General features: G+C 41.1%; 2 protein-coding genes across 4 annotated transcripts in view; both read right to left on the reverse strand.

The window, feature by feature from the left end:
* The window catches only part of LOC107983016 (prostatic acid phosphatase), a 38,742-nt gene extending 35,297 nt beyond the window's left edge, over positions 1 to 3,445 (reverse strand). The window contains exon 1 of the mRNA XM_016994674.2: positions 3,296 to 3,445. Coding sequence (XP_016850163.2) covers positions 3,296 to 3,403 — 108 coding nt within the window. The 5' untranslated portion in view covers positions 3,404 to 3,445. The remainder of the gene's footprint in view (positions 1 to 3,295) is intronic.
* A 5,585-nt stretch (positions 3,446 to 9,030) lies between these two features.
* Positions 9,031 to 16,088, reverse strand: part of acp3 (acid phosphatase 3) — a 43,988-nt gene continuing 36,930 nt past the window's right edge. For 2 of the 3 annotated variants that reach the window (XM_016994403.2, XM_062984310.1), the window contains exons 10-11: positions 12,027 to 12,196; positions 9,031 to 9,912 (exon numbers count right to left, since the gene is read on the reverse strand). In XM_016994403.2, the coding sequence (XP_016849892.2) occupies positions 9,749 to 9,912; positions 12,027 to 12,196 (334 nt within the window). In that variant the 3' untranslated portion in view covers positions 9,031 to 9,748. The remainder of the gene's footprint in view (positions 9,913 to 12,026; positions 12,197 to 16,088) is intronic. The other variant, XM_062984311.1, reaches the window with a different exon arrangement.

Raw genomic sequence — 16,088 nt, forward strand, 5'->3', positions numbered from 1 at the left:
CCCTGCCACCATCTTCCCGAAGGGACTCAGGCAGCTCACAAAGCACTCCGAAGTGCCACACATCAAATAAACAACACATAGACATAAAAACAATCACAAACACACCTAAAATATCACATAATAAAATACTAAAATTCGTAAAATGCAGTCATGACTGCAGATAAAACTGGTTGTTTTCAATTAACGAGCCAAGTGCCAAGATGAAACAAATACTAAAGCCACAGACTAAACCCTAAAATCTACTCAAAATCAAAGGCTTGTTTAAAAAGCCATGTTTTTAAACTGGATCAGAAGAGGGGATGGAGAGAGGGGGTTAACCTAATCTCTCTAGGGAGGGAATTCCAGAACCTGGGGGCCATCACCGAGAAGGCCCCCTCTCTTGTCCCCACCAACTGTATTTGGGATGGTGGTGGGACCGAGAGAAAGGCCTTCCTGGTAGATCTCAGAGCCTGTGTCGGCTCATAGAAGGAGATGCAGTCTTGAAGATAGGTTTGTAAGTAGTAGTCTTGCTTTAATGTCAGTTTCCCTCCCTTGTGCAATAAACTTTTGCGTACAAGTGAATCTGTAACTTATCTCACATCGCATTTTTCTAATCCAGTCCTGTTTTATCAAGTGAAAATGTACTTATTTATTACTGTTTAGGATACTGATTGTTTGATGATGTTGTTTTGTGTTGCTATAATGCTGTTAATTTTGCTGATTCATGTTTTAATCTATGTTTGATCAGGCTAGTCTCCATGTAAGCTGCCTCAAGTCCTGTTGTAGTTGGGCAAGGGGGCAATAATACTACTACTAGTAGAACTGCTAGCAGGAGGAAATGAGCTAATAATGAGCAGGTGTTTGATGAGGAACAGCAGTTAAAACGGGTCCGGGAAATACTTACGGCTCCTTCTGAGGACGAAACGTTTGAAGGGTTCTTTAGTGATGAGGAATCAATGCTGGAAGAAGAGGGGTTAACAGAGAGTAGAGGAACTAAAAGGACAACTCGGGAGCAAGAGTCAGATGAGGAAAGGGAAAGGAAGAAGATCCGGGATTTACTCACTGCTCCCATGGAAGATGAAACATTTGAGGGTTTTTCTGGGAATGATGGGTCTGGGAGTGAGATGGAAAGTGCTGCAGATTGGACTCAAGTAAATGTGAATGCAGAGCCAGTTTCTGAGGTTGCGTCAAGGGAATGGCAAACTACTGATACACCAGGGACACGGGGAGATCTAAGTCTTGAACGGAGATGGAGGGACTGGAGGGATGATGAGCAAGGTTCACATGTGAAATCAAGATCAGCTGTGGATAATGATGACAGGGCGGAGACCTCATCATCAATAGCGATGTGTAAGATAAAAGTGGATTTGGAAGTAAAGACTCTTTGCAGAAGGCAAGGTGTCATTTTGGACATTGGATTGTCGCTGCCTGTTCTTCTGTTGGGCTTGGGTCCTGGCTGTACAGCTTCGTGTTCCTGAATTCGGCTTCTGACGACGGCATCGCTTGTTCCTGGTTTGGCGTTTCCTGGCTTCCTCTTGGTTCCTGAATTCGGTGTGGCTTCTGACGATGGCATTGCTTGCTCCTGGCTTGGCATCTCTTGGCTTCCTCTTGGTTCCTGAATTTGGCTTGGCTCCTGACAATGGCATCGCTACTCCCGGTTGGCTTTCCTTTCGGTTCCTGAATTCGGCTTGGCTCCTGTCAGCGGCATCATCTGTTCCTGGTTTGGTGTCTCCTGGCTTCCTTTTGGTTCCTGAATTCGGCTTGGCTCCTGACGGCAGTATCGCTTCCCCCAGTTGGTTTTCCTTCTGTTTCTGAATTCGGCTTGGCTTTTGGACGACGGCATTGCTACTCCTGGTTGGCTTTTTCTGGTTCCTGGAATTTGGCTTGGCGTTTTGGACAACGGTGCTGCCTGTTCTTCTTTCAGGAGTACATTTGGCTCTCTCCAGCTTTCTGTACTGTAGTTGAGCGTGGCCATAGCTTCAGAAAACTCTTGGTTAGAGTTAAGACAGATTATCAAGGAGGATAATCCGGATTATTTTCTGTTCCTGCATTTTTGCCTTTCTGGAATCTTAAGGCATTTACTTTTACCAGGAACACTGAAGTTAAGTGTTCTTAGGTTCAGAATATAATTTAATAAAAGTTTGTTAACCTTACTTTCTTGTGTGTGGCCTTTTCAAAGGGGTCTGTGTCCTGACAAGTCCCTTCGGGGAGATGGAGGCGGGACATAAAAATAAAGTTATACTATTGTTATTGTTATTGTTGTTACACAGTTAAGTCTGCGGATTGCAGCTAAGAAAAGTTCTTTGACAACAGACATAAACTGCTTATGATTTTTGTATATTAAGACCTGTATTATCAGGCCTGGGAAGCAATGTGTGAAATGTTGTCTGAAGCATCTTATCAATTATTTCAGGTGCACTGAAAAAAAAGAGAAAGTGAACAAGAACTACCTGTAATGAGAATATCAACATGTGTCCAAATACTTGGAATGCTTAGCCCAGATGCAATCCAGACATTTGTCAGGGCATGAAACAAGTTTATGGTTAACAGTAACACTAAATAGGAAGAGAAACACTGGTACAATCAAACGATAGTAAGGAATTGTTTGTAGTGGCAGAAATAACTCACAGTTTTTCTTCTAATCCAGAGAATCTGATGTACAATTAACTTATTATTCTGAATAGGTTTGCCAGTTTCTTTCTGACTAACTGAAACCTGGCATGCTGAAATTAAACATGGAAAGATTTCTCAAGCTTTTTTTCCCTTGGCAATAAAAAATCTTTTTAAACTTTCTAATCTACTTGATTAAAAAATTACTTTATTTATAAATGTTTTAAAATGTGCCAATACAGTTTCAGAACAATCTAGAAAGCCGCATAAATGTGGGCAGAATTTATTTGAGAGTTTATAGATAACATCACCAGAACACTGTGTCTACAGGAGAGACAATAAAATCAGCCACACATCTAGCGGAAACAAACTGTAGATGATAAATCAGTGTGGCGAAGCTGTGACGCGGAAGGAAGGCACCAAAGTTAAATCAGAGTCTTAATTTACAAAGTCCATTAAAGAAAAGAAATTGTAATTCGGTTTTTATGGTAACTTTGCCTCTCTTTCTGATGTGTTTTGGATGCTTGGTTTTTGTCTACTACTCCATTATTTTACATGAGGGTGGTATAAGAAATGGAAATATGTCTTTTTAGCCAAAGGGAAATGTACAAGGCTGGATTAGTTAAGGGAGCCTGCTACAGAAAAGGAATTGTGGGTCTAAACTGCAAGGGTCACAGGCAACAGTGAAAACAAATTTTATACTTACTGTAACCAAAAACTTTAACTCTCTTCCGCTGGTGCTTTGAAGAAGTAGACCAAAGAAGATGCTAAGGAAAGTGAAGCTGTACATCAGACACACCACTGATATGCCCATTCTGACAGCTGTATGAAAAAGCTTTTTAGTGGAAAGTAGCCCATGAGGAAAAAACCTCTGCTTTATACAGAGCAAAGAGGGGTGGAGACTCTCTTTTCCCTGTTTGTTTAATCTTAGATTTTAATTGAACATTATGGCTAATGATCTATTTTGTTGTCATTTAATTAGGTACAGAAAATTCAGTGTGGTGGGTGGCCACAGTAGATGCCCGGAGGCTTTTCCTCCTCCAAAACTAATAGCAAACAATCAAATATTGGTGGAACATAGTGACCAAGAACACAAACTATGAAGTGATATCTTTCAGTTCAGAGTATTGGCTGTCTGAAGCAAAAGACAGGCTCTGGGTGTATGTACACAGTAGAATTAATATAACTTTAACTGCCATGACTCAATACTATGGAGGACTGGAAATTGTAGTTTTGCAAAGTCTTTGGCCTTCTGCCAAAGAATGCTGCTGTTCCACCAAGCTACAACTCCCAGGATCACATAGTATTGAGCCATGGCAGTTAAAGAGAGCATCTACACTGGCCACAAATGGCAATGCTGATTTGGAGTAGGGTCTCCAGATCAGCGTCGCCACAATTCACTTGGCTAGTGTGTAGAAATTTATCTGCCACAGATATGGGGGGTCATATTGTAGTCCAAACAGGGCGTAACTAAAGCATATTTAATTGTGACCAGACTGAATAGTTCCAGGAATGGGAGTAATAGAACACTTACTGTGCAAATGTTTTCCTGGTTGATGCAGAAACCAGCTCAGAGCTGAATCCAGCAATGTATCTAAACTGCAAGTCTGTGGGCCCTTTTACACAGGCCCTAAAATCAGAGAGAAACCAGAATAAAAGGGGTGGCGGTGGCTAGATGATGTTTGCTAAAAATGCATGCTGGATCACATTATAGGCTGAAAAACATGGGTTAAAAAGGTACACTTAAAATCCGAGATCAGCTGAAAACTGCGCACATCATTGTATATTCCTGCAGTCAAGAAAAACACAGGACTTCATTGCGATACACTGGTGTGGACTGCTCCAACGCAGGTGTGCATTTTGAAACTGATGAGGGCTGTATACAAATTAAGCCACTGACACAGAGGTGGCTAAATGGAAGCACAATTGAAAAGCAATTCCCATGTTAACTTTCTGTAACCATTCCTTTGGTCTCATATTTATGAAATGTATCTGAGGGACCGCCTCACCCCCTACCAACCCCAGAGATCCCTCTGCTCTGAGGACCAAGATCTACTGGAAGTTCCCAGTATTAAGACCTTGTGTCTAACAACTAGACGCAGAGCCTTTACGGCAGTGGCACCATCACTTTGGAACATTCTGCCACCTGAAGTCCGTGCCTTACGGGACTTATCAGCCTTTTGCAGGGCATGTAAGACACACCTGTTTTGTCAGGCTTTTGATTTCTGTTACTGCTATTTTTAAATTGTTTTAGATTTTAACCTGTTCTTGTAAGCCACCCCAAGCCCTAGGGGAGTGGCGGCATATAAGTCTGAATAATAAAAATAAATAAAATAAAATTAAACAGAACTTGAATTTGCACAGTGGGCATCAGCACAGCAGGCAAGTGACCTCAACGGGAAGCAGGGCAAATGTAAAGGCAGCAGGAGGGTGACGAGTGATAATAACAAGAAATCTGCTTGTGTGCGCATTCCACACCAGCGCTTATGAGGTCCAATGCATCTTGGAGTGTCAATAAAAAATAAAAGCATAATTCCATGGTATACTTCTGCCCAAAATATAGTCAACATATAGGATTCACTATTATCTGTGGTTTCAGGTGGAGGTGGGGGGTCATGAAATGTATCCTCTGCAGACATGGTCGTCATGTGTATTTTTTAGATGTGTGTGTGTGTGTGTGGGGGGGGAGGGTTTAAAAAAGAATGATTTTACTCTATTACTTACAAGAGTTATAGTACATCAAGTGGACAGCAGGTGATTGTGATGGAGTTAAAACAGTGAAGGATTCTGACCTTCAGTGTGAGAGAGTTTCTGTTGAGTAGACACAGATGGTTTTGGATATTTGAAATACTGCGTGGGCAAATAACCATGGACATCAACGTTGATATTAGTTAAGGAGGACAGTCAGTCAAAGAAGACATTAGTACAGTACAATACCATTAGCTTGATAGATAAATTTATTCTGTGATCATAAAAACAGAGAACATTAAAAGGATTGGGTACATGATATTGCAAGATGAGAAACAAGCAGTGCTCCATTATGTACATTAAACATGACATTAATACTTCAAAGTTGAAAGTCTGGCATCATATTTGTTGCATAGCCAAGAAGCAAACATTTGGAGCAGTCCCAATTGAAATCAGTGAAACTTTAGTCTTGACTTAAGCGCCATCAGTTTAAACTGATCTCCGCCAAATATAGTTGAAACACATGAAGATGGAGGCTGGTAGCTTCCATGCTAGTGGTGAACTGTCCATGGTGCTAAACCTATTTTGTGACTCAGGATATTTGGGCCTTCTTGGAGATCTCCTTTGAAGTTCAATCTGGAACCCAGAACAGATTCGGTGCCTCACTGGCACATGTAACACAGACTATTTAACCTGGGACTGATCAGGAATAGAGGTCTTTGAATCTGTCTTGGGAAGTCTTCATGGCCAATTTCTGAGCTGGAAACACCAGCATGACTCGGAGTGGGAATGGGAAAAAGGACGGATTAACCCCATTCTTTCACCCTTCCCTCTGCAAGTCATGCTAGTGTTACAGCTAATGTTAGCACCGGTGATGAGACACTATGAGTTCACTATTGATCAGTTTAATTTATACAGAATATACATTATTTTGCCTTGCTTGAAACAACTGAAATCATTACCATTCTGTGCAAACAGAATAAAACCGATCTGCCTAGACACATGGACTCTTCCTAAGTTCAAGATTTTAAATCCTATATTCTAGAATAAATGAAAATGCATCTATGTTTCCCGCACTTGGAAAGTTTTTTGAACTAGAGCTCCCATAATCCACAAGTCAGCATGGCCACTGGTCATACTGGTCAAAAAGATCCTATACAAAGAATAACTTATCTAAGTTCTGGAATAAAGTAAGCAAAAAAAAACACTGAGCAGAAACAGATTGATCCATCCACTTGTGCACCATGCTATATGGTAAATCCTAGCAAACTACAAAACAGACAGGTTAATTTCTTAAATTTTAGGTAAGGAGAGAAAAAATAGGAAAGCTGATCAAACTACAGTTAAGTGTAGAATGATACACATTTGGAACAAAAGTGTAAATACTGACTTCATATATTCGCTGGTGGGTCTGAAGCACAATGACTAACTAGAAAAAAACCCTGCAGTTATTATGCTTAGAGAAAAAATAAAATAAAAATAAAGCCCCTTCAGATTGATGAGTGAAAAAACTCAGACTCTTCCATTAAAAGAGAGACTGAAAGCAAACATCCAGTACAAAAGACTGTAGTCTTTCTTGTCAACTTGTGAAACACTGTGGAACATTTTGGTTATCTCATCTCAACAATATATTGCAGCACTCCAAAAGATCAGGAAAGGGCAATGAAAGTTATGAAGGGGCTTTCCTATGGGAAAAGCTAACTCTGCCAAAACTTTTTAGTTCAGAAAAAGGATGACTAAGCAGAGACATGATAAAAATTGTAAAAGGACACCGAGTATGGAGCCATGAGCAATACAGCTAACAAGATAGGTCTTTGGTCCAATCCATCAGGGATCTTTTTATGTTCTTAAAAAGGATTCTAGTTAAATAGACCTTTGGTCCAATCCAGAGAGGATCTCCTTGTTTCCCCAATCACCCTGTAACAGGAACAACCACACAAAGGAAGTTGCATGCCGAAAGAAGTCATGCTTTTGTTGGCATCGCTCCTCTAATGTTATGATCTTTTCAGGCTTTTAAGAAGACTGAATGTCTTATTTCATGTAGCCTTTGTGTGGAGCTATTGTTACTACTATGCAGCAACTTGGTTATTTCTGTTTAGCACTCTGCTAAATGGAGCTAACTGAGTACAGTTAAATAGGCTTTTCAGTATGCTTGAAGTTTTATTTCAAAAAGGGAACTTCCACTGTGCCATACTCTAAACACAACCAGTTTTATGATTTTTGGGAGTTAAGTAGAGCTAGACCTTGTCAGGACATGACAGGATAACACTAAGGCTGGATCTACACTGTTTCACTTCATTGAACTGCATTATATGGTTCTACACTGACCATGTAATGCAGTTCCAACTGCATTATATGGCAGTGTAGATCCAGTATGAGGTTCCATCTACCCAGGTGCTATAATTTGGCTTGAAGTCTGCTCAAGGTCAGGGTGTCTATAAAATGTTCACTCCCAATGAAACCTCCAATATACATCCCGCTGGAAACTATGTGCTAAAAAAACTAACTGGAAAGTGTGAAATCAGACAAAAAACTGCTGAAGTCGATCAGGGTATGGCTGCTGCAGAGCAGGAATTTGGGATCAATATGTGGAGCGCACATGGCTAGTGCTGGAATATTCAGATACAAGAACCAATTATACAGCTCAGCTCAGCTCAGGAAAGTAAATAAACACACCTTCCCCTTGGAGAAGAAATTATTTTTCCTTTTCTTCTTTGCCTTGAATGGCTGTAATACCAATCTTTACTGGATAGGCTTTACAATGCATCTTGCTGGAGGAGGGGGGGATGTGTATCAGGTTAATTTGAAATCTGCAGATTTCTGTGGACTCTGTGCTAGCTTCCAGCCAGTTCCCAGGGTGCCTGTGTAGGCTGTCCAAAGTGAACTGGATCTCTATAATCCAAATTCTGTTCCGGCTTCATTTGCTATGTAGAAGCCTTTCCTAGGCTCTGCTGAATATAGGGCTTTAAGATTTCTTTGATCGAAGGATATGTAATGCAGGTACAGACTTCCACAGAGAGTTCATATTTGCATATGACTGAATGACTCAGAATAAACACAAAACCTCAGTGATCCACAACATGATCATTTAGAGAGGACAACCATACAATACAGCACCATTAACTCAATAGAATTAACATATAGTACAGTATTAACTGGAGAGTGAACATTACGGTTATTAAATGCATGGTAATGACAATCCTTGCTACAAAGCAGCATAACATTGGTTACCTCAAGCTCTTTGCAGAAAAGTAAACATAGCAATCACAAAGATGATCAGCATTTACTAACTTTGCTTATTACCATTGATCTCAGCCCACCTGGGAGCCCTGCTACTTTTTAAAAGGTTTCCCTAGTTTGACCGGCAAAGTACACATAACATATGCTACTGGCATGATTCCCTATATCAGAGCAGCATAGAAAAGTTAGGAATATATTCACAAAAAAGTAGTCTAGATGTTGTCATACATTGGAAACACCCACTGAGAGTAACAGGCTTGAAGTAAGTCACAATTCAATCCCATTGAATATCAGAGCAGCATAGAAAAGTTAGGAATATATAAACAAAAAGTAGTCTAGATGTTGTCATACATTGGAAACACCCACTGAGAGTAACAGGCTTGAAGTAAGTCACAATTCAATCCCATTGAATATCAGAGCAGCATAGAAAAGTTAGGAATATATAAACAAAAAGTAATCTAGATGTTGTCATACATTGGAAACACCCACTGAGAGTAACAGGCTTGAAGTAAGTCACAATTCAATCCCATTGATTTAATTTGGTATACTTCAACAATTGGCAAATGAGAACACTAAAAATGATGCATGCGCACACGCACACATAGAGGTGAGATCATATTGGAGAATGAATCATGTGTCTAACAGTTGAAATCTCTAGAATTCATATATGCATTTGCCAACAAGTACATAAATCGTAACTTTATTTAAAACATATTTAATTTTCAAGATGTGCTAACTTATAAGAGTTTTTTTTAAACTAATTCATCCAGTGAATTTTGAAAAGATACTTTAATAGAAATTGTTAAGCGTATAGAGAATTAAACATGGAAAATCATAGTCCTGAAACCTGACTTTTCTTTACCAGATTATATCTAGCCAGTTGGGTATCTTTATGATATTTTCCTTTGCCCATATGGGCAGAAGAGACACAAAAAATGCCAGCCGGCTTGTATCTTGTTTTACATTTTAGGGGGAAACCCTTGGGTAGGGCAGGGCAGGGCCTAGTGAGTCACTTACCCCAATAAGTTCTTGGACCAGACTAGTGTCTTTTTTGCCTCTACACCCAGAACCCTACTCATCTCTGGCTTTGCCCCCTCTATGAAATGTGAAAGCCTTAAAAGGACAGGACTTGGACCTGCAGCTGAGCACCCCTATCTCTTTCCAAGAACTCTTGCCAAGCACTTTTTTCATGCTGATGCCCTAGCTTAATGGGTTGTGGTCCATTGTTGAATTAAGGGAATGCAATGCCCGGTCTGAGATTGGCAATGACTGGTTTACGAGTCCCAGTTATCTTAGGCTTGGAGATGTATGGTTCACTTGAGGTGCTGATGTCTAGTGTCTCTTCCATTGGTACTGTTGGTCTTTCAGCATCTGGATTCATGTCCAAGTCACTATCTGTGGAAAATAATTATGACAAAGATTAAGAATAAAAGAGATTTCTGCACATCTTTCCAACCACAAGTTTTTGAATATCAGCAAAGTGCAAATCTTGAGCCACCTATTTAATCCATAAATGTCATCTAAATGGTTCCTGAATTAGTGAAATGCACCTAGATGTGTGCTGTAGCCTGTTGTTGCAGTTGTGCTCAGAAATCAGCTGCCTAGCTGGCAAGGGATATACAGGCATGGACCAGAAATGTTTTCGTACTATATACATATATGGCATAGGCAGTCCCCGAGTTTTTTTGTGTGTGTGTCAGAAGCAACCGGAGTTGCTTCTGGAGTGAGAGAATTGGCCGTCTGCAAGGACGTTGCCCCGAGTTAGAAATATCCAATTTACAAATTACTCATAATTAAGAAAGGGGGTGAGAACAGGAAGTGAGAGAAATCTACCAATAGCAAGGAAAATTCACTCCTGAAAGAGTTATCATGGGGGAAGGGTGTCTCAACAGAAGTAGATTCTCATGTTAATGTTGATATATTGCATTTTATGTTTTGTATGGCACCAGGGTGTGCTGTTTGGTAAACTGCCTCGAGTCCCTATGGGAGATGGTGGCGGGGTATAAATAAAGTTTATTATTATTATTATTATTATTATTATTGACACAAAGACACAGTATGACACTGCAAACGAGATAGATATACTGGATTTCATTTCACAAAATCACTTCCCAAATGTCTAGGACTATGTGATGTATTTTTGGATGATGATGATGACGATGATTATTATGATTATTATTTGAAACACAACAAGATGAGACCACAGCAGACACTCTGCTGGCTGCTATATTGGATCACACGTCGGACACTTCCCAAGTGTCAAGGACTGTGCGATGTATCGGCAAATAATGCATGCAGATCCCAGCAAGGTGGCCTTCTGCAGCTGGCAGATGGTAATTTTGTCAGCGCCAATTGTGTTTAAGTGCGGGCCAAGGTCACCACTGGGACCACCTTGACTGGCTTGTGCCAAAGTCTTTGTAATTCGATCTTTAAATCCTCACATCGTGTCAGCTTTTCCAGTTGTTTCTCTTCAATCCTGCTGTCACCTGGGATTGCAACATCGACAATCCAGACTTTGTTTTTTAACACGATCATGAGGTCAGGAGTATTGTGCTCAAAACCCCTGTCTGTCTGAATTCGGAAGTCCCAGAGTAGCTTGACATATTCATTCTCTGTAACTTTTTCCGGCTTGTGATCCCACCAGTTCTTTGTCGCAGGTAGATGGTATTTGTGGCACAAGTTCCAATGAATCATCCGAGCAACTGTGTTATGCCTCTGCTTGTAGTCTGTCTATTATTATTATTATTATTTTATTATGACACAGCAAACAAGATAGATATGCTGGATTTCATATCACAAAATCACAAGTCGAACACTTCCCAAGTGTCTAGGACTGTGTGATGTATTTTCGGATGATGCGCGCAGATCCCAGCAGGGTGGCCTTTTGCAGTTGGCAGACCGTAATTTTGTCAATATCTATTGTTTCCAAATGCCGGCTGAGATCTTTTGGCACGGCACCCAATGTGCCCATCACCACCGGGACCACCTGTACTGGTTTCTGCCAGAGTCTTTGAAGTTCAATCTTGAGGTCCTGATAGTGGCTGAGTTTCCCAGCTAAGCCCATAAGATAGACAGCCTGGGAGAGGTTATAAGAGGGTTTTCACAGTTATCCAAAGCCAATTGCCTGTCCCCTGGGGACAAGACTGAAAAGGTCAACAGTTTATTAAGGAAACTTTGATGTGTTATTTGACTCCTTGAAGATTTATTATTTGTTCATCAATAAAGACTTCGTTATCACATTAAAGACCCAAAGGACTATCCTTGTTCAGGAAAATTCTCAACAACCTCTCTTTCGAGGCACCCTGGCTTCCCGCTGGGCATAAAGTATGCGTCCTATACAAAGACAATAGTTACAGGCCCAGCACGTGACAGAACAGCTATGCTTTATTTTCCTACTGAATTGCAAGCTGATGTTTAATATAGTAAAAACATTGAACAAATGTATGTTACAATAATTCGCAGGTACTCATTTCTACCATCGGATGCAACTGACTCAGTTATTACGCTACCTTTCTTTTCTTCTGTTGTCTGGCATTCACGAGCCCAATCTTCGACTAAGATGGGAGAAACCAGTTCTGCAAATTGTGATAGCGGACACGCAGATGAACAGCCAGGTAGGGTAAGTAGATAGGGTTCTTTTGTAGTGTCATTCCGAAAATGCATTTCGATTGTGTACTCCCTGATTTGCAGGAGCCAGATAAAGAAAGTTGGGACAGAAAGAGAGAGGAGGAAAAACATAAGATTATCACATTTTCAGGGAGTCTCTTCAAAATATAGTGCTGATCTCCATAGGCCTAGATTGAAACATTTATCTCAGGATGGAATAGATGACCTAGGGCCACATAATATTAATTCCCATGCTTTCATCCTATAGAATCCTGGTATTTCTGGTTTGGGAGATGCATTTAGAATTCTAGGCCAGAGAGTTCTAATGCCTCACTATGCCACAATCCCCAAGGATTTTATAAGATGTAGCCATGGTAGGGGCCGGGCTGTGGTGCAGGCTGTTGAGCAGCTGCAATAAATCACTCTGACCATGAGGTCATGAGTTCGAGGCCAGCCCGTGGCGGGGTGAGCACCCATCAATTAAAAATAAAAAATAGCCCCTGCTTGTTGCTGACCTAGCAACCCAAAAGATAGTTGCATCTATCAAGTAGGAAATAAGGTACCACTTATAAAAGTGGGGAGGCAAGTTTAACTAATTTACGACCTGGAATGAGGAAGTGCGGTCAGAGTGGATGATGAAGCAGCTGCTCCCCCCTGTGGCCAGAACCGAACATCCCCTCAGAAGAAGGTTAAATTGCCTCTGCGTCTGTCTGTCTCGGTCTCTGTTTGATGTGTTTATGGGCATTGAATGTTTGCCCTATGTGTGTATAATGTGATCCGCTCTGAGTCCCCTTCGGGGTGAGAAGGGCTGAATATAAATACTGTAAATAAATAAATAAATAAATAGTAATGCTATAATTGTGTAATATGAAAGAGTTCCTGGTGCCTTCAAGATTTTGAGGGTTCCGTAATTCCTGGCTATTGGCCTTGTTGTCTGGGACTGATGAGAGTGGTAATCCAAAGCATATGGATGCTTACTCCGATGTAGACCAATTCAGAGATTGTAATTCAATGTTTCACATGATCATAAGCAGATTTAATTGTATTCATATGTTCAAAATTAGAGTTTAGAGAAGGACCTTTAAAAGGTATTTTTATGATTCTAAGTCCCCTTAGGTACAATTTTGAAAAGTGTCTTGCTTCTTTCTTGTTATTCAGAAGTATCTAGAACTGTTGCTTTCTAGAAAAAACCCCCCATAGAATTACTGCAAGCTTCTAGCCCAACGCTTTCCAAATTGTGTGTTGTGACACATTCATGTGTCATCTGTCATCTGTAGGTGTGTTATGCGCATATAACGAGAAATGACAGAAATCTTGGAAATGTGTGTAATTATCTTACAAATCATATATTTTAAAAATATATAAATGAAAGGTTTTTAGGTTGCTGTGAGTTTTCCTGGCTGTATTGCAGAAGTCTCTCCTGACATTTCGGATTTTCTTAGTGGGTCTGTAGATAGTTTGTACGTTGTGTTTCTTCATCAGCTTCCCTATGTAAGGTTTTTTTGAGCTATGTAGAGTCTTCATATACTTTGTTCTTCAATTTATGTATGTTTAACCTCTGGTTTGCCAGTAAAATGAATTACTGTGTCATGAAATGATGCATATCTACAAAGTGTATCACCAACATAAACTGCTTGGAAAGCAGCCTGTCATGTAAGTCAATGGTGAAGTCACAGAAAACCCACAAAAGGAGTGAAATTATTCTTCAAATAACCTAAACCATGCCTTTGTATAATACTAGGCCATCCATGATTGGTAACCAGTATCTTAATCGAAATCCTTTCTCTGAGAGTGACTTTATTTTGTCATTTCGGTCTTCGAGGTATTTAGAAACAGCAGGTAATACAAAATAGTATAATGCCGAAGGATCAGATTATACATTAAGTAGAATGTATATGCCCAATAATTAATCTATTTCCCCTCTCTTCATGGGATTTCTTCATATACATGTCTCAGCAGTCGGATTTGCAAATCAATCCCATGTTACATTCCAATAACTAATTAAAAACAAAACTCACTGAATACAAGATGCTAAGAAAAGGGAATAATGTGCTATAACAAACAGGCACCTTTCTCCACTTTGAAAAGCATGTCACAACCTCTGAGGATGCCTGCCACAGATGTGGGCGAAACGTCAGGAGAGAATACTTCTGGAACATGGCCATACAACCCGGAAAACATACAACAACCCTGTGATCCCGGCCATGAAAGCCTTCGACAACACATAGAATCATAGAATCATAGAATAGTAGAGTTGGAAGAGACCTCATGGGCCATCCAGTCCAACTCCCTGCAAGAAGCAGGAAATCGCATTCAAAGCACCCCCGACAGATGGTCATCCAGCCTCTGCTTAAAAGACTCCAAAGAAGGAGCCTCCACCACAGCCCGGGGGAGAGAGTTCCACTGCCGAACAGCCCTCACAGTGAGGAAGTTCTTCCTGATGTTCAGGTGGAATCTCCTTTTCTGTAGTTTGAAGCCATTGTTCCGTGTCCTAGTCTGCAGGGCAGCAGAAAACAAGCTTGCTTCCTCCTCCCTATGACTTCCCCTCACATATTTGTACATGGCTATCATGTCTCCTCTCAGCCTTCTCTTCTGCAGGCTAAACATGCCCAGCTCTTTGAGCCTCTCCTCATAAGGCTTGTTCTCCAGACCTTTGATCATTTTAGTTGCCCTCCTCTGGACGCTTTCCAGCTTGTCAACATCTCCCTTCAACTGTGGTGCCCAGAATTGGACGCAGTATTCCAGGTGTGGTCTGACCAAGGCAGAATAGAGGGGGAGCATGACTTCCCTGGATCTAGACGCTATACCCCTATTGATGCAGGCCAGAATCCCGTTGGCTTTCTTAGCAGCCGCATCACATTGCTGGCTCATGTTTAACTTGTTGTCCACAAGGACTCCAAGATCTTTTTCACATGTACTGCTGTCGAGCCAGGAGTCCCCCATTCTGTATCTTTGCATTCCATTTTTTCTGCCGAAGTGAAGTATCTTGCATTTGTCCTTGTTGAACTTCATTTTGTTAGTTTTAGCCCATCTCTCTAGTCTGTCAAGATTGTTTTGAATTCTGCTCCTGTCTTCTGGAGTGTTAGCTATCCCCCCCAGTTTGGTGTCGTCTGCAAACTTGATGATCGTGCCTTCTAACCCTTTGTCTAAGTCGTTAATAAAGATGTTGAACAGAACCGGGCCCAGGACGGAGCCCTGCGGCACTCCACTCGTGACTTCTTTCCAAGATGAAGACGACGCATTGGTGAGCACCCTTTGGGTTCGTTTGCTTAGCCAATTACAGATCCACCTAACCGTAGTTTTGTCTAGCCCACATTTTACTAGTTTGTTTGCTAGAAGGTCGTGGGGGACTTTGTCGAAGGCCTTACTGAAATCTAGGTACGCTACATCCACGGCATTCCCTGTATCGACCCAACTCGTAACTCTATCAAAAAAGAGATCAGATTAGTCTGGCATGACTTGTTTTTGGTAAATCCGTGTTGACTATTAGCAATGACCACATTTGTTTCTAAGTGTTTGCAGACCACTTCCTTAATGATCTTTTCCAGAATCTTGCCTGGTATCGACGTGAGGCTGACCGGACGGTAATTGTTTGGGTCGTTCTTTTTTCCCTTCTTGAAGATAGGGACCACATTTGCCCTCCTCCAATCTTCCGGGACTTCTCCTGTTCTCCAAGAACTCTCGAAGATGATTGCCAGTGGCTCCGAAATAACCTCAGCTAGTTCCTTCAATACTCTTGGATGTAGCTGATCTGGCCCTGGGGACTTGAATTCGTTTAAGCCGCCAGGTGTTTCTGGACAACTTGTCTCCCTATTTGGGGTTGGATTTCCCCAAATTCTTCGTCCATTCCATGTTGCTGAGGTTGAAGATGGCTTTCTTTTTGTGAGAAGACAGAGGCAAAGAAGGCATTAAGCAGTTCTGCCTTTTCCCTATCCCCTGTCGCCATCACCCCATCTTCTCCTTGC

Source organism: Anolis carolinensis, chromosome 6, assembly GCF_035594765.1.
Source record: "Anolis carolinensis isolate JA03-04 chromosome 6, rAnoCar3.1.pri, whole genome shotgun sequence".
Taxonomy (NCBI): Eukaryota; Metazoa; Chordata; class Lepidosauria; order Squamata; family Dactyloidae; genus Anolis; species Anolis carolinensis.